Source organism: Macrobrachium nipponense, chromosome 19, assembly GCF_015104395.2.
Source record: "Macrobrachium nipponense isolate FS-2020 chromosome 19, ASM1510439v2, whole genome shotgun sequence".
Lineage (NCBI taxonomy): Eukaryota > Metazoa > Arthropoda > Malacostraca > Decapoda > Palaemonidae > Macrobrachium > Macrobrachium nipponense.
This window is the reverse complement of record NC_061088.1, coordinates 72,789,200-72,807,880: the sequence shown is the minus strand read 5'-3', so window position 1 is coordinate 72,807,880 and position 18,681 is coordinate 72,789,200. Positions and strand designations below refer to the sequence as shown.

The 18,681-nt window shown below is 37.3% G+C and overlaps 1 protein-coding gene across 2 annotated transcripts in view; it reads left to right on the top strand.

Annotated features, from left to right (window-relative positions):
* Positions 1-18,681, top strand: part of LOC135218132 (histone-lysine N-methyltransferase SMYD3-like) — a 47,714-nt gene that overhangs the window by 9,687 nt on the left and 19,346 nt on the right. The window contains exons 1-4 of one of the 2 annotated variants that reach the window (XM_064254280.1): positions 7,790-7,928; positions 11,054-11,227; positions 14,698-14,767; positions 16,682-16,809. In XM_064254280.1, the coding sequence (XP_064110350.1) occupies positions 11,081-11,227; positions 14,698-14,767; positions 16,682-16,809 (345 nt within the window). In that variant the 5' untranslated portion in view covers positions 7,790-7,928; positions 11,054-11,080. Of the gene's footprint in view, positions 1-7,789; positions 7,929-11,053; positions 11,228-14,697; positions 14,768-16,681; positions 16,810-18,681 lie in introns of those variants that run through there. The other variant, XM_064254288.1, reaches the window with a different exon arrangement.

Sequence of the window (18,681 nt, the reverse complement as noted above, 5' to 3'; positions counted from 1 at the left end):
TTTCGTGTAGAATGGAACGTTAAAAGAGCTATGTAACCGGGTGCCACGAAAGAAATGAGGTGAATGAAAGTTGTAATTCTCTCTCTCTCTCTCTCTCTCTCTCTCTCACGCAATAGACGAAGGGCCAGGTCAGACTTTCCTGTACATCTTGCATATTTAATAAAAATACCAACATTGATTTATCGTGGTCAGATAAAGTACTGCGGTCGATAATATATATATATATATATATATATATATATATATATATATATATATATATATATATATATATATATAATGTGTATGTAAGTATCTCATCGTCGCCTTTTTTGTCATGTACAGTGAAGGGCCTCTGTAAAATTCCGCCATTCACGTTTGCTTTGTCTTTCACGATTCTCCACTCATCTCCAGCCTCCTTTCTCATAGTACTCGTCCACGTAGGTCTGGGTGTTCCAACTCCTCTGGTGTCCACAGTAGCTCAGCTGGCATTATCACGTACTGTTCTCTTTTGGGCTGTGTGAAGGACATCCCAAGCCGTCTCCATTCTCCTTTCATCATTATCTTGTGGAATTTCTGTGAGTTCTGAAGTTCCCTCCTGGTAACTTTTGTCTGGCTTATGTTGTTCTTTATTTTCAATTTATATCTTAAATTGTACCCAGGTTTATGTTCGTTTGGGAAGGTTACTAATTCTCCAGGTGTGTTGGATCACACGGTGGTTGGATTCTAGATACTAATCTCCTTATAATCCCTATCTGTCACTTATGCGACCCTTCCTTGTCCTCTCAGTTTCTCATGTATGTCAGTCAGTCTGGTAAGTAAAGGACGTTGAGTCGAAAGATCTAGTAGCTACTCCAGTGTTTCACTTTCCTTCGTGGCTTATACCTTTATTTATATCAGGGGTATAATGGGCCCCAGCCTTGGGTCTATGGTTGCACCTGTGTATTCCACTAGCCTTATATCCGAGGGCTCTTTTTTAAGATGTCTACCGGTTCTTTTGAGGGCAGCAATCTGCACCTCATTTATACTTGGGCAACTTGGTATTGCCTGAAGATATTTTCCCAATTTTTTCTCTTTAAGTCCTGTTGCCCCTACCACCACAGGTATTATGTCGGTATATCCTGCCATCTGACTTCATGTTCTTCTGAAGGTCTATTTCCAGCTCGACAAAATCTTTCAGACATGTTTCATCGTCATATCAAGATTCAAGTAGTAAAAATTATACGAGACTTGATGTAATCTTACTTTCGTATGCAATTTCAGTATATATTTTTGTTGGAATCTTACCAAAACTGCCCAAAGGTGAAAGAGCGTTACCTTGTAGAAGCCCAATATTTACTGGAAATTCATATTACAAGATCTCCTACCCCCATCAACTTTGCTTCTTTTTTTCTTGGATAATTTCAGTCATCTTTACATATTTAACAGGGGCCTTCCATATGATTGGTTTATGGACGTTTTAAAAGACCTGCGCAGTCTTAACATGCGCACATGCGTATACACTATGCACATGTAGTATATATATATATATATATATATATATATATATATATATATATATATATATAATCTCACATACACAATTGTTCTGTGTAATAGCACAATTACTAGAAGGACTTTATTTAAACTGGATGGTGTCTAGCGGAGTTATTTATTAAAAAAAAAGTTACCATCTTTAAAGCTTGTAACTTTTTTGAATAAATAACTCCGTTAGACATCATCCATTTTGAATGAGGCCCTTCTAGTAATATATTATATATATATATATATATATATATATATATATATATATATATATATATATATATATATATATATATATAAATTGTGGATTTTTTTCCATCTTTAGTGAGGAAGATTTTACCACTGACGACGGATTGCTTACCCAAAAAGAATCCCCAATGAAAATTATTTTTAGCCACACTACTCTTCCATAGGATCATTTGCCACCTTTTCATTAAAATGATTGCAGTACATAACACCTAATCACCACTAACAAAACCCATTACGTCCAGTAACAATGTAACGTGGACTTACGCATTGCAGTGAAGTCCGGTGCAAGAAAACAGAAGCAGAAGCAATCTACCGAATGGAATGAACTGCATTTATTTGATCCCGAACTGAATCCCAGAGTCGAGAGCCCTACTGCAGTATATTATCAGCCTGACGGTTAAAGAGAGGCGTCTGATTCCATATAGGCTTCACACACCCTATTTTCATTGCGATGGTTTTCTGATGCTCCAGACGCGAATGACGCAATCTTCAAAAGCCTGCTGTTGCTTACGCAAACGTCGGTCCTTGTTGTGATATTCTAATGAGTATTTATATAGAATTTATTGCAGTGTTTATGTAAGGATGGTGTTGTTTAGTCTGGATGGGTTCGAAGCCCTTGAGGCAGTCTCTCTCTCTCTCTCTCTCTCTCTCTCTCTCTCTCTCTCTCTCTCTCTCTCTCTCTCGATATCGGGGACCAACGCCATTTTTTTCACACGGACGGAAAAGAGCGTGTTGGATATCGCTTTGCTGGAATAATCAGGACAGTTTCCAATGGAAATGTGGGTAACTGTGGCACGGATGTCTTTATCCTCACGTCTCTCCATGATTCCAAACATACAGTGGAATGAGATTAGGTTTAATCCCTCTGCCTCGCTACTGCACTGTACTAAAATTAGCGGTCAGTCTCAGTGTGGTCTGACACAAGTGGCAAAAGGTCACATTGAGGCTCAATAGCCAAGATAATTATTTAAAAAAGAATCGTCAAAACAAAATTCGTCTGGCAACCTTTGAAATTGAAATATATTTTTTAGTTTTTTAGTTTTCTAGTTAAAAAGATCATATGGCATTCCTTGCGAATGGAACTTATTTTTTGTATCGTTTCTCTGCTCGGAAGAATCGAACAAAATGACTTTCTTCAGCAAGGCATTCTTGATTATGTAAGTTTTGTTTACAAGTTCATTGTCTTTTAGGCTACATCCACGCATGCGTCAGACTCGTTAGATAATAATAATAGCAATACCATCAATTACGCTCCAAAGAAAAATAAGTTAGGTAACGTGCTGTTGCGGAGTGTGTGTTTTGAATTGTTTTGATGTTTATCTTCCTTTATGTGACAGTTACGACGAGGTATGATATTCTCTCTCTCTCTCTCTCTCTCTCTCTCTCTCTCCTGTTCTCAAGGGTATGATTCATTCTCTCTGAGACAAATTGCATTGTTTTTCGAAGTTCGTCCACCCCAGCTTACAAAACACCTATTTTCATGGGTACATTTTGCATGACAGGTTTTCAGGCCTTTGGGTTTCACTGTAAATATTGTTGCAATTATTTTCAACTCGATAGCATTAGTTTAGTAATTCCCTGCTCATACATGAGTATAATATAGTCTCTATTCATTAGTTTGATTAAAGGCTGAGCGTGTTTGCTCATGGAAGTTGCAGTGTGAATCGATATTCTTTAGACTGAAATTTTCGTTAATTATGGGTTTACTGGTAAGATTAGTTCGTGCATTCCCCTTGGGCTGCAATGGAAGGAGATCACGAGAAAAGCGTTATTGATGCGCTCGATTATCTCTTATCTTTGATGGCATTTGGCTAAGTGGTTCTTGCTCTCTGCTACCGAACCAAGGAACTCTTGTCCTTCTTCGGTTTTCCCTTTGTTCGTTTAAAGGGCTCTTCCTTAGGGGTTCAACCCCAGTTTTCATCCCTCTCTCTTCTTGTCTTGTTTGCTTCTGACTGGATTACTTAAGGTTCTTTGCAGCGTGCCTCCGGGCCATATCTGCAACCCTTTTCACTCCTTTTACTGTACCTCCGCTCATATTCACTTTCTTCCATCTTACTTTCCACCCTCTTCTAACAATTGCTTCATAGTGCAACTGCTTTGAAGTTTTCCTCCTGTTACACCTTTCAAACCTTTTACTGTCAATTTCTGTCTCAGGGCTGAATGGCCTCATAGGTCCCAGTGCTTGGCCTTTTGGCCTAAATTCTATATTCAGCTCAGTTCAACTCAGCTTCCCACTGGACAAGATAAGGGCATAGGCTTACACATGCCATTGTTATTGGTGTCTTAAATAAATAAAAGTAAATCCAAGCGCCTTATCCCAACGCTATATAGTCTGACCGGGAGGGACATGTCTGCCGGACGCGTCATGTCGTTTGTGCAATGTCGGTCATGTCGTGTGCCGTCTGCTCAATATAGGCCGTGCCAAATGCAACTCTGGAAGAGGGGGGGCGGGGGGGAGGGCGATGATTAATGGCAATGGCCACCCATTAATTTGGCGATATGTCCGAGATACGCCGAGTAGCATCCGTCATTGCCCGTCACGTCAGATGAAACGCGTGATGGAGCACCTGCTCTGCTGGGGGGGGGGGGAGGGGGGGGGGGAAGCGCTCCTACGCCGACGAAAATACTCCCGATATTTCTCTTATAAGACTGAGAGGAATCCTTACAGATGAGAGAGGTTATTTTTTTGTACTTTAACGAAGGCATGAATAAAATTTCGTATTTACTCATATGTTGCTTCCTTGCCATTTTACGTTATTAGAAAAACAAATTATATTTCCTCTGTAATCCGAAGACGGTACATTTATTTTTGCTTCTACGTACTTTATTAAAGAAATAATTTAGTTTTTTTTATTCGTTTGAGAATTGGAGCGAGATGTGGTTTTAAATAAAGTATTATTGACTATTGTCCTTTATGAAAGATTTCCGTATTTTTATAAAGATTTTGCAAATAATGACCCCTTCGAAGTTATTATTATTATTAGCAATAATACTTTGTTCTCTAAGGACATTGATCAACAACTTTGTCATCTCGCTATTTTGATAACTTCTGACCCTCTCGGTGTTAATTGTTCTTTTTTTTCGTATCTTTTACCTGTAAATGTACAAGGTTAGAAGCTATAAAGAATATTTACTGTACTGCAAACAGCTATGAGCGCCTCAGTGGCGTGATCGGTATGGTCATGGCCTGCCACCTCGGTGGCCGCGAGTTGGATTCTCGGGCATTCCATTGAGGTGTGAGAGATGTGTATTTGTGGTGATAGACGTTCACTCTCGACGTGGTTCGGAAGTCACGTAAAGCCGTTGGTACCGTTGCTGAATAACCACTGGTTCCATGCAACGTAAAAACACCATACAAACAAACAAACAGCAAATAGTTATGGTGATTTAAATCACGAATTAAATTTACTTTTTGTAATGATCCATGATTCCCTTTTCTTTGGTCATGGTCCCCATCAGCAAGACAGTAGGTTTTTAGAAACCATTTAGATGAATAAATTCCATGAATCCTTTACGCTAAATCATGTCAATTTAACTTGCTTTTTATAATGCCCACCTTATTTCTCTCATGGATATTGCAATTGCCATAATTACATCTCACATAGTTATATACTTTAATAAGATATATAATTGTGGATTTTTTCTGACACTGATTGTTCTTCACGAAATTGTGAATTTCTTAACATTATTATTATTATTATTATTATTATTATTATTATTATTATTATTATTATTATTATTATTATTATTATTATTATTAACCTAGCAGTTTTATGACTAACCCTGAAAGATTTTCTTTTGAACGGGAGGTGGAAATTAAAGGCGAAGGTAAAGAAGTTGAACAGCTAAGTAGAGATTGACTTGAATACACCAATAAGAAGTACAAAAAAAAAAAAAAAAGCAATGCACCTAGGACCGAATGAACGGTGCCAAGAACCCTCTACTTCAATCAGTGACCTTTGACCTCTCAATGAGGTTCATTGACAGGTCAAAGGTCAATGAGGGCAAAGGGAATTCAATAGACTCGTTATATCCAAAGAATACGCATTCTTTGGATTTTGACTTACAGGAACAAATTCTAAAAGTAACGCCAACGTAAAGGTGCGTTTATAAAAACTTAAATTATAGAATTAATACTAAAGAACAAATTAGGCAGTAAAAGGGGACACGTTAGGGTTAATTAAAGATCGCCACGGGATAGCATTACGTCATGTTCCGATCTGAAAAGATGGCGTTTTCTATGTACTGCAGATGGTGTTCGCCGTTACCAGCTGGGCACGCTACTCGGCATCAAGAGTAGGGGGCTAAAGGCAGAGGCGCAAACTTGGCATAAGGGCATGGGCGGGGCGTCATTGCGTCATTGATGCCAATAATTGCACTGTCATTAAAATAAATGGGTTTGCACATCCGCAACATCTGCTCTATGGCTCGATTCCATCAACGTCGCTGCGTCTCTCCACGTTGACATTTGCGCTAAAATTTATCGCTTTTATTTATGAAAACACTTCCAGAGGGAAAACAAAAAATCTTATTTGATGTAGTTTCTATCTCTAACAGTCGTCCTTTGAGTCGGTAAAGTATTAATGATTAAGGTATGATTCCTCCGAAGTACTGTAAACAAGAAGAAAAAAATGTAATTTTGGATTCGCACCTTCATCTGGATTAGTCTCAAGGTTTAAACGCGTCAACTTTGACTCATAATTCACCCGTCCGCAAAACATGAGGAATACTGCTGCTTTTAAAGGTAAACACGAGCCCTCAGCGACGACATCATTTTATAAGAGAAATGTATATATGTATATATATATATATAGAATATAATTATATAAATTTAATATATATATATATATATATATATGAATGTATCTGAAGTCCACGAATGTTCGAATGGTACAAAGACTCCGTAGAGGGTTAGTGCCGTCAGTGGACCTCATGCGGTGCACTGTAGGCATTACTTAAGGTTCTTTGCAGCGTGCCTTCGGCCCCTAGCTGCAACCACTTTCGTTCCTTTTACTGTACCTCCTTTCATATTCTCTTTCTTCATCTTACTTTCCACCCTCTCCTAACACTTGATCCATAGTGCAACTGCGAGGTTTCCTCTTGTTACACCTTTCAAACCTTTTACTGTCAATTTCCGTATCAGCGGTGAATGACCTCACAGGCTCCAGTGCTTGGCCTTTGGCCTAAATTCTATATTGAATATTGAATGGTACAAAGAGTAACTCTTCAAACCGTCAAACCTACTTTTTATCAAACACTATTTTCTGTGCTTTACGTAAATGTAAAAAGTAGCGTTTATCTGTGCTTAAAAGGGGTGAGCACATATATGAATACGTGCACGCACACAGTCGCACATACGCACACAAACACACATACTGGGTAAACATAAGATTCACCTATGGTTTGAGACACCCCTACAAGCAGCGGAGCCCACTGACGACGATTAGGCCCTTGGCACATACCCAGGGTATATGCCCGACCGAAAAGGGAGAAGGTGGGCGCGGACCCGTCAGAGACTCAGTGTCATACGAACTTGTGATCAGAAAAGGTTTTTAAAATAGGAGTCGCTAAATCCTGAGGACGTTCAGAGGACAAGAATTGAAGGATCTTATTTTCGCGGTACACGAAGAAGCAAACAGGAAGAATTCAAGGGATTAAAAACTTAGTGATACTAAAACAGAAACCTTAAGAGATACTGGAAGTGAAGAAAGGACAATATAAATTTTGTTTGACAGATTTTAGATTTAAAACAGAATTTGTAAGTGAAATCAGAATACGGCTTAAGATTTTTGGGAGACAGCATTTAGAAGTGAAAAACTTAAGGACGCAGTTTAGAAATAGAATTAGAAGGCGTACGTGGAAACTATAGAGATAAATCTGGAAGACAGACGTGAAATTCAAAAGGCATCATTTAGACATTAACTAGGAGACAAGAGTGAGATTTATCGGACAGAATCTAGGACGACATACAAAGGAGAGCCGCGCCATTTGAGGATTTGAAAAAGGATCAAAATGAGAGAGCACTTCACGCCTTACTACGGACAGTACTTTACCAAGAAGAAGAAGACGACCCCTCTGTCTAAAGGAGATCTGGTCGTCAGCTCCGAACCCTTTGCCCATATCATCAATCTGCAACACACGTCAAAATATTGCGATTATTGCTTCGCTCCCCAGACGTATGTTTTTCCTTTTTTTAATTCAAAACTCGTTGTTATGTTTCGATTGATTCAAGTTGTTTTTTTTATTAGGGGTCTCATCTTGCATCAAGTGGATATGCATGAAGATATAAACAGTAATTGTGTCTGTGTGCTCCCGTTTTTGTGCACAGTGAGCCAGTGATATTCTTTTAAATCTTTCATATTCGTGGACGAGGTTAAAATTGATGTTTTTTTTATTTGGAGTATTTTTGTAGTTTCAATAGCAAAATGAGTCGGTAAATAAAAAAGAAAAGAAAAAAAAAGAGATCTAGTGTAAACAAGGACGCACCAGAAGACCCCATACCGTACATGCCTCCACTAACCTTATATATATAATAAAAAAAGATAAGAAAAAAAAAATCTGAAAAAAACATCTTTCACTGATCCATCTTAAAATCTCTTCACCGTCCTTTGATTTGATTTATATAGATTTTTTGGCATTACGCCAAGCACTGGGGCAACTAAGGGCATTCAGCTCTGAAACGGAAATTGACAGTAAAAGGTCTGAAAGGTGTTACAGGAGGGAAACCTCGCAGTTGCACCATGAAAGAATTGTTAGGAGAGGGTGGATAGTAAGTTGGAAGAAAGAGAATATGAATGGAGGTACAATAAAAGGAATGAAAGTAGTTGCAAAGAACCTTAAATAATGCCTACATTGCACCGAATGAGGTGTACTGACGGCACTAACAAAGCAAATCAAATTACCTTCCTGCCCTGTAGCTCGAAGTCCACCCCTCCACACAATACCACGGCAATTCCCTCGTTATGTTTGGGGATATTTTGCGTACAAGCAAACAACCACATACCTGCGAATGTCTAGCCTTCATTGGAGATGTCACTGAAAGAGAAGAAATTTCCCAGCACTCATTCTCATCAAAGCAAATCGCGTCATGAACAAAATAGAACCAGCTATAGAGGCTTTGAAGAGCGTCAACATTCATTTAAGCCAAGACAAACGAGCCACTTCCGGAGAGAGAGTGTGTGTGCATATAATTTTTCCGTTTACAAAAAGTTTACTCTATATTTATTCTATATTTAGAGCCGAATTTCCTGTTTATACAAACCGTAGGCCTCTCCCGTTTCGCCAAAACAGTTTTAGAAGTCAAATAGGACCAGGCGCGCTTCTAATATTTGTTTTGGCTGTCGGTGGCTCCGCACAAATGGAATCTCACAGAGGACTCCGCCTCTTTCCATCTCGCAAGTCTGTCTGCTCCGTCACGACTCTAAATGTTATGTAAAGAGCCGAAGCTATAGTAGATTCACATCAACCGTGCATTTGATGTCTAGGCCCGTCCCTTACGACGCTCCTGATTGGCTGTTGATAGGCCAGTCACAGTCTCTCTCTCGAAAGTTCACATGGGTAGGATCTATGTTCCATCTCTCCTGACATATCTAGAGAGAGGTGGAACATGCATCCTTCCACTGAAATTTATAACAAAGATCAAGGGTTCAGTGCAAAAGGTTAGTGGGTCATAATGAGACCCGAAAGCCATCCGAGTGAGAATATTAGGAGTGAAATTTGTTCATTCGATTCCCAAGAACTTATGAATGTATGTAGTTTTTCAATTAGTCTTATTTTGAGCTTAATAATAAACTTTTTCATTTTATTGAAAAGGCTCCTTGTATTGGGTGGTACCAAAAGGTTTTATTGTAAGTCTAGGAGAAGCACTACCAAGAAGAAAATAAGTTTTAAACCTTCTACAGTTACTTGTATTTCGCCATATGACTCACTCTCAAGTGAAATATTTTCACACCGTGATTGTAGGTAAAGGTTAAGCCTAAAGTTCTCGATCATAATGTTACTGGTGTTAGGTTAAGGTGGCCTTCTGTCAATACTGGTCTCTTGCTGCTTTTAGGAGCATGTAAGTCTTAATAGTAAAACAAAGATAAATATTCCGGATTAAGAAATCAAGAACGAATTGAGTAATTTTTTTAACGAACGATTTTCAAATAACATTGACTCTAGTTCTAACTTATTCAGTACTTTTTGGTCTTTCCTAGTTAGTGCCCCCCGAAGGTTTTCGGGTGTCGTTATTTACGACTAATATTTCTTGGGGGTCATTATCTTTATGATAGTGACAGTCTTTTGTTCATGTTTTTACGGTCATCCCAAACGGGCTTGTAGTAAACACGCCGCAAAGGTGGATACATACCGGGTTAAAACCCGTGGGGGTTGGGGGCCACTATCTAGGAAAGGTCCAAACTTTTTGGTAACAAGTCGTGGGGTTGGATAGCAGCTATTCTCATAGTACATACCTTTTTTTTCTGTTAATTATCGCAGTTTTCGGATTTGTTCAAGCACAATTCAAAAGGAAGGCCGAAGAATAAGTAGTGTGGCACAGATTCTAAAGGAAGCAATAAACCTTCCTCTTCAAGATGGGAGGTTTCCGGAGGCCATGAAAATGGGAGAAGGAAGAGAATTACAAGGTTTGACGGTAGACGAAAACAAATGAACTCCAAAACTGCGTTAATTTCGAATTAGGTGCCCTGGCGGGTGTTACTCGAAATTCGTATTCTATGATGGACTGTGAAGTAGTTAACTGTATCCAGTGTGTATTCAAAAGAATGGTCATAATTCATATATTGCCTTTTTGTTTTGTTAGGTTAGTTTGAGTGCAGTGGGTTGCACTCAGGATGTAGATGGGCGTTTTAGCAACTTCATCCTCAAAATACTTATTAAAATTGGAAAGAAACAAATCGGGGAAGGGTGGGGGGGGGGATATCTATAACAGAATGCTATTATATTATATATATATATATATATATATATATATATATATATATATATATTTATTATCAGACGTATGTCTCTTTTCATTGTCATTTAAAGTTTTAATTCTTCTCCCCGTCATCTTCCCATATATATATATATATATATATATATATATATATATATATATATATATATATAAATATTACACTCTGCTATATATATTATCGGACGTACGTCTCTCTTCATTGTCATTTTAAGTTTTAATCCTTCTCCCTGTCATCTTCCCAAATATAAATAATGCTCATTTATCTCAATCCCTTCACCGTTTCCCTTTACGTTCTCCCACACGCATTAAAAGTCCCGTTGCAATTGATCAATTTGTCCTCCTCAGGAAGAAGCTGCTGAAGCCTTGCAAAGGATGCCGCATCTCTTGGTACTGCAGCGAGAGCTGCGCCAAAAGCGGCTGGGAAATCCACAGGTTCGAGTGCCACAGGCTGCACAGGCTCGACCCCAACATCCCGCCGTCTTTCGTCGGCTTCTAGCCCGTATCATCTTCAAGCTCAATGTAAAGTTGATCACTTTTTTTTATTTTTTAATTTTTTTATTTGTTTATTTTTATTTGGTATATTTTTTGTTTTTATATATATATATATATACACGAGTCGCGTGTGTATTTCCTCCCCTCTTCTTTTTCGTCTTTTAAGTTTTTAAATTAATTTTTTGGCGGGGGGTGGGGGTGGGGGTGGTTGGGGGGGGGTGGGGGGGGGGGGGGAGGCTGGAAATGGTATTGATTCGCAAGTACTATATCCCAAGATATTTTAGTTCACGAGGACCGTGGTAATTTCTTCTTCTTCTTCTTCTTCTATTCATATTTGCAAATGCATGGACCACCCTCTACTATAAATGATGGCATGTTTTCCATGCATATCAGTCCCCATTGTCTGATTTTTCACTTCGCAAACGTGGCTAAAATTAATATGATTTTAAAATGTAATTAAATTCAAGGGGTCGTTGTGAGTTAGCATCGAGGTTTGATTTTTAATTTGCTTTGATTTTAAAGGGGATACATTTTACATGATTGTTGTGATTGTGAGCCTTTCGTTGCGTTCAGACCATCTGGTAATTGTTGGTTCCTTGGAGTTCAAGTGCCTTTAGTGCCACCATACGGACCAACGTACCATTACCTTAAGTTTAATTAATTATTTCCCATTTGGTGTTTTATGCATTTGTCGCTGTTGATTCATCGCTGTTTCTCATTTTCTAGTCTGATTCTCTGGTGTTCTCGCAGTTTTATCAACTATAAATACTTAATTTTTATCCACTAGCACTATTCTCTGAAACCTTTCGTTGGAACTTAATGGCCTTCTCGGAATTGTTAGTATAAATGTCCACATTTTGAAAACTTATGTTTGTTATCTCGATATCTGACAATTCTTAAGTAAAATTTTTTTTTAGGTTTATTATTATTATCATTATTATTATTATTATTATTATTATTATTATTATTATTATTATTATTATTATTATTATTATTATTATTATTATTATTGTTATTTGTTCTAAGGGGTCCACTATAATAAAATTTTTTAAAAGTTTGTGTATAATTTATAACCACTGGAGATAAATCCAAGGAAGGGTTCGAAAGCTTTTATAAAGTGTTTATATATAAATCATATACGAACTTTTAAAATTTTTATTATTGTGGATCCCTTAAAGCATTGTATAAACTCTCGTGATAAAGAGTTTTTCCCAATTATTATTATTATTATTATTATTATTATTATTATTATTATTATTATTATTATTATTATTATTATTATTATTATTATTATTTTTATTTATTTATTTATTTTTTTTTTTTGGGGGGGTTTATCAGTACTCCAATTCGACTGGGTGGTATTTATAGTGTGGGGTTCCGGGTTGCATCCTGCCTCCTTAGGAGTCCATCACTTTTCTTACTATGTGCGCCGTTTCTAGGATCACACTCTTCTGCATGAGTCCTGGAGCTACTTCAGCCTCTAGTTTTTCCAGATTCCTTTTAGAGATCTTGGGATCGTGCCTAGTGTTCCTATGATTATGGGTACAATTTCCACTGGCATATCGCATATCCTTCTTATTTCTATTTTCAGATCTTGATACTTATCCACTTTTTCCCTCTCATTCTCTTCAACTCTGGTGTCCCATGGTATTGGGACATCAATGAGTGATACTTTCTTCTTGATTTTGTCAATCAACGTCACGTCTGGTTTATTTGCACGTATCACCCTATCTGTTCTGATACCATAGTCCCAGAGGATCTTTGCCTGATCGTTTTCTATCACTCCTTCAGGTTGGTGCTCGTACCACTTATTACTGCAAGGTAGCTGATGTTTCTTGCACAGGCTCCAGTAGAGGGCTTTTGCCACTGAATCATGCCTCTTTTTGTACTGGTTCTGTGCAAGTGCCGGACATTCGCTTGCTATGTGGTTTATGGTTTAATTTTTCGTATTGAACTTCCTACATATGGGAGAGATGTTATTTCCGTCTATCGTTCTTTGAACATATCTGGTTCTAAGGGCCTGATCTTGTGCCGCTGTTATTGCCATCGCTGGCTAGTTCTTTAGTCTGTCTCATGTATTGTCCATGCTTTGGTTTGTTGTGCCAGTCCTCTGTTCTGTTTGTCATTCTCCTGTCTGTATATTTCTGGGTCTTCGTCTACTTTTATTAGTCCTTCTTCCCATGCACTCTTTAGCCACTCGTCTTCACTGGTTTTCAGATATTGCCCCAGTGCTCTGTTCTCGATGTTGACGCAGTCGTCTATACTTAGTAGTCCTCTCCCTCCTTCCTTTCGTGTTATGTATAATCTGTCCGTATTTGCTCTTGGGTGTAGTGCTTTGTGTATTGTCATATGTTTCCTGGTTTTCTGATCTGTGCTGCGGAGTTCTGCCTTCGTCCATTCCACTATTCCTACGCTGTATCTGATTACTGGCACTGCCCATGTGTTTATGGCTTTTATCATATTTCCGGCGTTGAGTTTTGACTTGAGTATCGCCTTGAGTCTCTGCATATATTCTTTCCTGATCGTGTCCTTCATCTCTTGGTGTTTTATATCCCCTCCTTCCATTATTCCCAGGTATTTGTATCCAGTCTCATCTATGTGTTTGATGTTGCTCCCATCTGGTAGCTTTATCCCTTCAGTTCTTGTTACTTTGCCCTTTTGTATGTTGACTAAGGCGCATTTTTCTATTCCAAACTCCATCCTGATGTTCCAGATACAATCCTTACAGTCTGGATTAGGGTATCTATTTCCTTGATGCTCTTACCATACAGCTTGATGTCGTCCATGAACATCAGATGGTTAATTCTGTTGCCTCTTTTCCTGAGTTGGTACCCGGCATCCATCTTCTGTAGTACTTTTGTCATGGGAATCATGGCTACTACGAAGAGTAGTGGGGACAGTGAGTCGCCCTGGAAGATCCCTCTCCTGATATTAACGTCTGCTAGTCTTATTCCAGAGCTTGTAAGTATTGTATTCCAGTTGCGCATTGTATTTTTGAGGAAGCTGATGGTGTTTTCCTCTGCCCTATATATTTTCAGGCATTCTATTATCCATGTGTGTGGTATCATGTCGAAGGCTTTCTTATAGTCTATCCATGCCATGCTTAGGTTGGTTTTCCTTCTCCTACTGTTCTTCATTACCATTTTGTCTATCAGGAGCTGGTCTTTTGTGACCCTACACTTCCTTCTGCAGCCTTTCTGTTGGTGGGGGATGGTGTTTATTATTATTATTATTATTATTATTATTATTATTATTATTATTATTATTATTATTATTATAATCCGTGTACAATCACGGAACATGCGAAGGCCTATAGAGAAAGAGATAAAACAAAGCTAATCAGATTAGATTAACATGAGATAAGGGTTAAATTGACAGTGAACAAATAGAGAAAAAAATTAAATTCTTGCCTTCCAAGTTACTTTCATACTTTGTAAGGGCCTTCAGTGCGAACAAGTAGATTTTAACTACAATGAAGTTATTTTTGTCTTCTGCAGAATGGTGGCGACAAAATAGTTGAAAAATATAGCGAAAAAGAAGGAAGGAGATTCAGGGATCTCATGAACCGTAAGTTAAATTTTGTTTTATATTGTATACTATGAAAATTTACGTTAATGTAAATGTTTGATGTTTACAAGAGCAAGTGCCTGCGCTGGCACATATTTGTATATGTGTGGGAATAGGTTCTTCAATAGAGTGTGCTATTTGTATATTTGTGAGTATAGGCTCTTACTTCAATAGAGTGTACTATTTGTATATGTGTGGGTATAGGCTCTTACTTCAGTAGAGTGTACTTTTTGTATGTGTGGGAATAGGTTCTTACTCAATAGAGTGTACTATTTGTATATGTGTGAGTATAGGCTCTTACTTCAATAGAGTGTACTATTTGTATATTTGTGAGTATAGGCTCTTACTTCAATAGAGTGTACTATTTGTATATGTGTGATTATAGGCTCTTACTTCAATAGAGTGTACTATTTGTATATGTGTGGGTATAGGTTCTTCAATAGTGTACTATTTGTATATTTGTGAGTATAGGCTCTTACTTCAATAGAGTGTACTATTTGTATATGTGTGAGTATAGGCTCTTACTTCAATAGAGTGCACTATTTGTATATGTGTGAGTATAGGCTCTTACTTCAATAGAGTGTACTATCTGTATATGTGTGGATATAGGCTTTTACTTAGAGAGTACTATTTGTATATGGGTGGGTATAGGCTCTTACTTCAATAGAGTGTACTATTTCTATATGTGGGGATATAGGCTTTTACTTAGAGTGTATTTTTTGTATATGTGTGTGGGTATAGGCTCTTACTTCAATAGAGTATACTATTTGTATATGTGTGGGTATAGGCTCATACTTCAATAGAGTGTACTATTTGTATATGTGTGGGTATAGGCTCATACTTCAATAGAGTGTACTATTTGTATATGTGTGGGTATAGGCTCTTACTTCAATAGAGAATACTATTTGTATATGTGTGGATATAGGCTTTCACTTAGAGTGTACTATTTGTATATGGGTGGTATAAGCTCTTACTTAAATAGAGTGTACTATTTGTATATGTGTGGGTATAGGCTCTGACTTAGAGTGTACTATGTATGCAGGGTGCATAGACATAATTTTGTAAGGGAGACATAACAGGCATAAAGGAAAATATATAAATACGACTACATTATGCATGTTATTGCACATATGTATATTGTTCCATATTGTGATGAGTACCTATACTGGCAGAACAGTGTTATTACAAAGCAGAATTTTTATTGGGCAAGTACTAGTCTAATTACTTTCTCCTGTACATTTGATTATTCGGTCATATAATAAATTAATACCAGATAATACCGTTTAAAAAATTTTAATTTTCGGGTTTTGAAAATATTTTTCAGAATAATTTTTCATATGATGAAGAGACGAAGAGACGGGAATGGCTACCTAAATTTATGTGAACCACTGCTTGGAGGTGCACTGTAGGCATTACTTAAGGTTTTTTGCAGCGTCTCTTCGGCCCCTAACTACAACCCCTTTCATTCCTTTGACTGTACTTCCATTCCTATTCGCTTTCTTCCATCTTGGTATCCACCCTCTCCTAACAGTTGCTTCATAGCGCAACTGATTTGAGGTTTTCCTCCTGTTACACCTTTCAAACCTGTCTGCTCTCAATTTCCCTTCCAGCGCTGAATGACCTCATAGGTCCCTGCGCCTTGCCTTGGGCTGCCTCAGTTCTGTACTCCTGTCCTTCATTCTAAAATGGTCAGATGGAAATCTTTGAACCAGGTATTCTAGAAGTTAACATAACAAAACTATAACTGGTTCACTTAAGGTAGATTCTTGGTTGAGCCCTATGCCTACGAGACGTTAGTTTGGCGGCCGCTGATTGGCTGGGAGCTGCCTACCTCCCGGTACCAGCCAATCAGCAGCCAACAAACAAACAAACTATGTAGCTGGGCCAAATGTAATTGATGGTCTCACTTTTCAGATTACGGGGACGTAAAAAACGGAAAGGAATCCAAGATGGACGTCGATTTTCTTATCAACTCTCTAATCAAGTACATTGGAAGAGACAACCTTCCTAATTACTCCGATTTCTTGGGTATATACGGGAGGGTGAGTTTTGCTCTGTTTTTATACAGTTATTTATTATTCTGGTTGCTCTGTTTTCTTCAAGTTTTTCATAAACATTTGTTTGTTATTTTCGTCGCCCAATTTTCACACGTTTCACAGGATTTTTTTAAAATTTTATTTTTGCTCAATTCACAAACATTTGTTGTTATTTTCGCTCAATTTTCACACTTTTCACAGAAATTTTGTATTTTTATTCTTGCCCAATTTTCATATTTTTCAATGACATTTATTATTCTTTTCGCTCAATTTCCATATTTTTCACAATAATTTATCATTTTGCTCAGTTTTTGCATATTCACAGACATTATTATCTTTTCAATTTAAGCATGTTTCACAAACATTTATCGTTCTCCTTGCTCAGTTTTCACATTTATCACAAACATTTACCGTTCTATTTGCTCAATTTTCACATTTTCACAATCATTTACCGTTCTCTTTGCTTAATTTTGACGTTTGTCACAAACATTTACCGTTCTATTTGCTCAATTTTCACATTTATCACAAAAATTTACCGTTCTATTTGCTCATTTTTCACATTTATCACAAACATTTACCGTTCTCTTTGCTCAATTTTCACATGTTTCAAAAACATTTATCCTTCTCTGTGTTCAATTCTCACGTTTCACCAATATTTATAATTTCTTTTGCTAATTTTCCGTATTTTTCAAGATAACATTTGGTTCTCTATGCTCAATTTTCACAGTTGTTTGAGGCTTGGTCTATATAACTGTTAGGTCACTTTGAATAAGAACAATCATATTATAAAAGAATGCTTTGTATTGATACGCTTATTTACTTTGTGTATAACAGAGACCACAAGTAATGAACTCTACATTTAACGTTAACAATCACAAAATCCTAAACAAGAAAAAAGGGCAACATAGTATACTTACTTTAATGTTATGATTTAACTGCAAAATTTTTTCTTACCTTCATTTTTAATAGGATAGGTACATCGAGAACAATGATAATGATAATATTTTTTTAGTCTGCTCCATGATAATGTTTCTATTCTTAAAATAATAATGGTAATAATATGAATTGTGACAGGTGAATGTTTGTACAATAAGAATTACAGTAATAATTTTCCTTGTTCTACATTTGTTCAGTACGAACGTTTCTACCCTTTTAATAATAATAATAATAATAATAATAATAATAATAATAATAATAATCTGGAAAAACTAGAGGCTGAAGTAGCTCCAGGATTCATGCAAAAGAGTGTGCTCCCAGAAACAGCGCACATATTAAGGAAAGTGATGGACTCCTAAAAAGGCAGGATGCAACCCGGAACCCCACACTATAAATAGTACTACCCAGTCGAATTCGAGGACTGTGATAGACCAAAAAATGAAGTAAATAAGTAAATAAATAAATAAAGAAATAAAATAATAGTAATAATAATAATAATAATAATAATAATAATAATAATAATAAAAACCAATTCGTGGGGCGGATACATTTGTAGAAGTGTTCATTATGGTCTTAACAGAACTTCCCACGTGGTGCGCATTCCTTGGCTTCTTGTAGGTTTCTCTGGCACGGAATTCGACATGGTTTACTCACCACTAAAAGGGCGATGAGTAGGCCTACAAACTCCCAAAAATACGTGTAATTTAGAGAGTGAATCGCCCAAGGAGAATGACGTAGGCTTCACCAAAATTCACTCTCGCCACAAGTGGACATTGCGTCAGGGTCTGAACAAGGGAATGGCTTTAGTTTAGACCACACGGACGTCTTTAACTTGATGAAAAAAAGAATAAAAAGCAAGGTGGGCCCAGGTGGTTTTCTGCCTCTTTCAACTATGGGCTGAAAATAAATAGTAGATTCTACAAAAGGTTTCTTTTTATTATT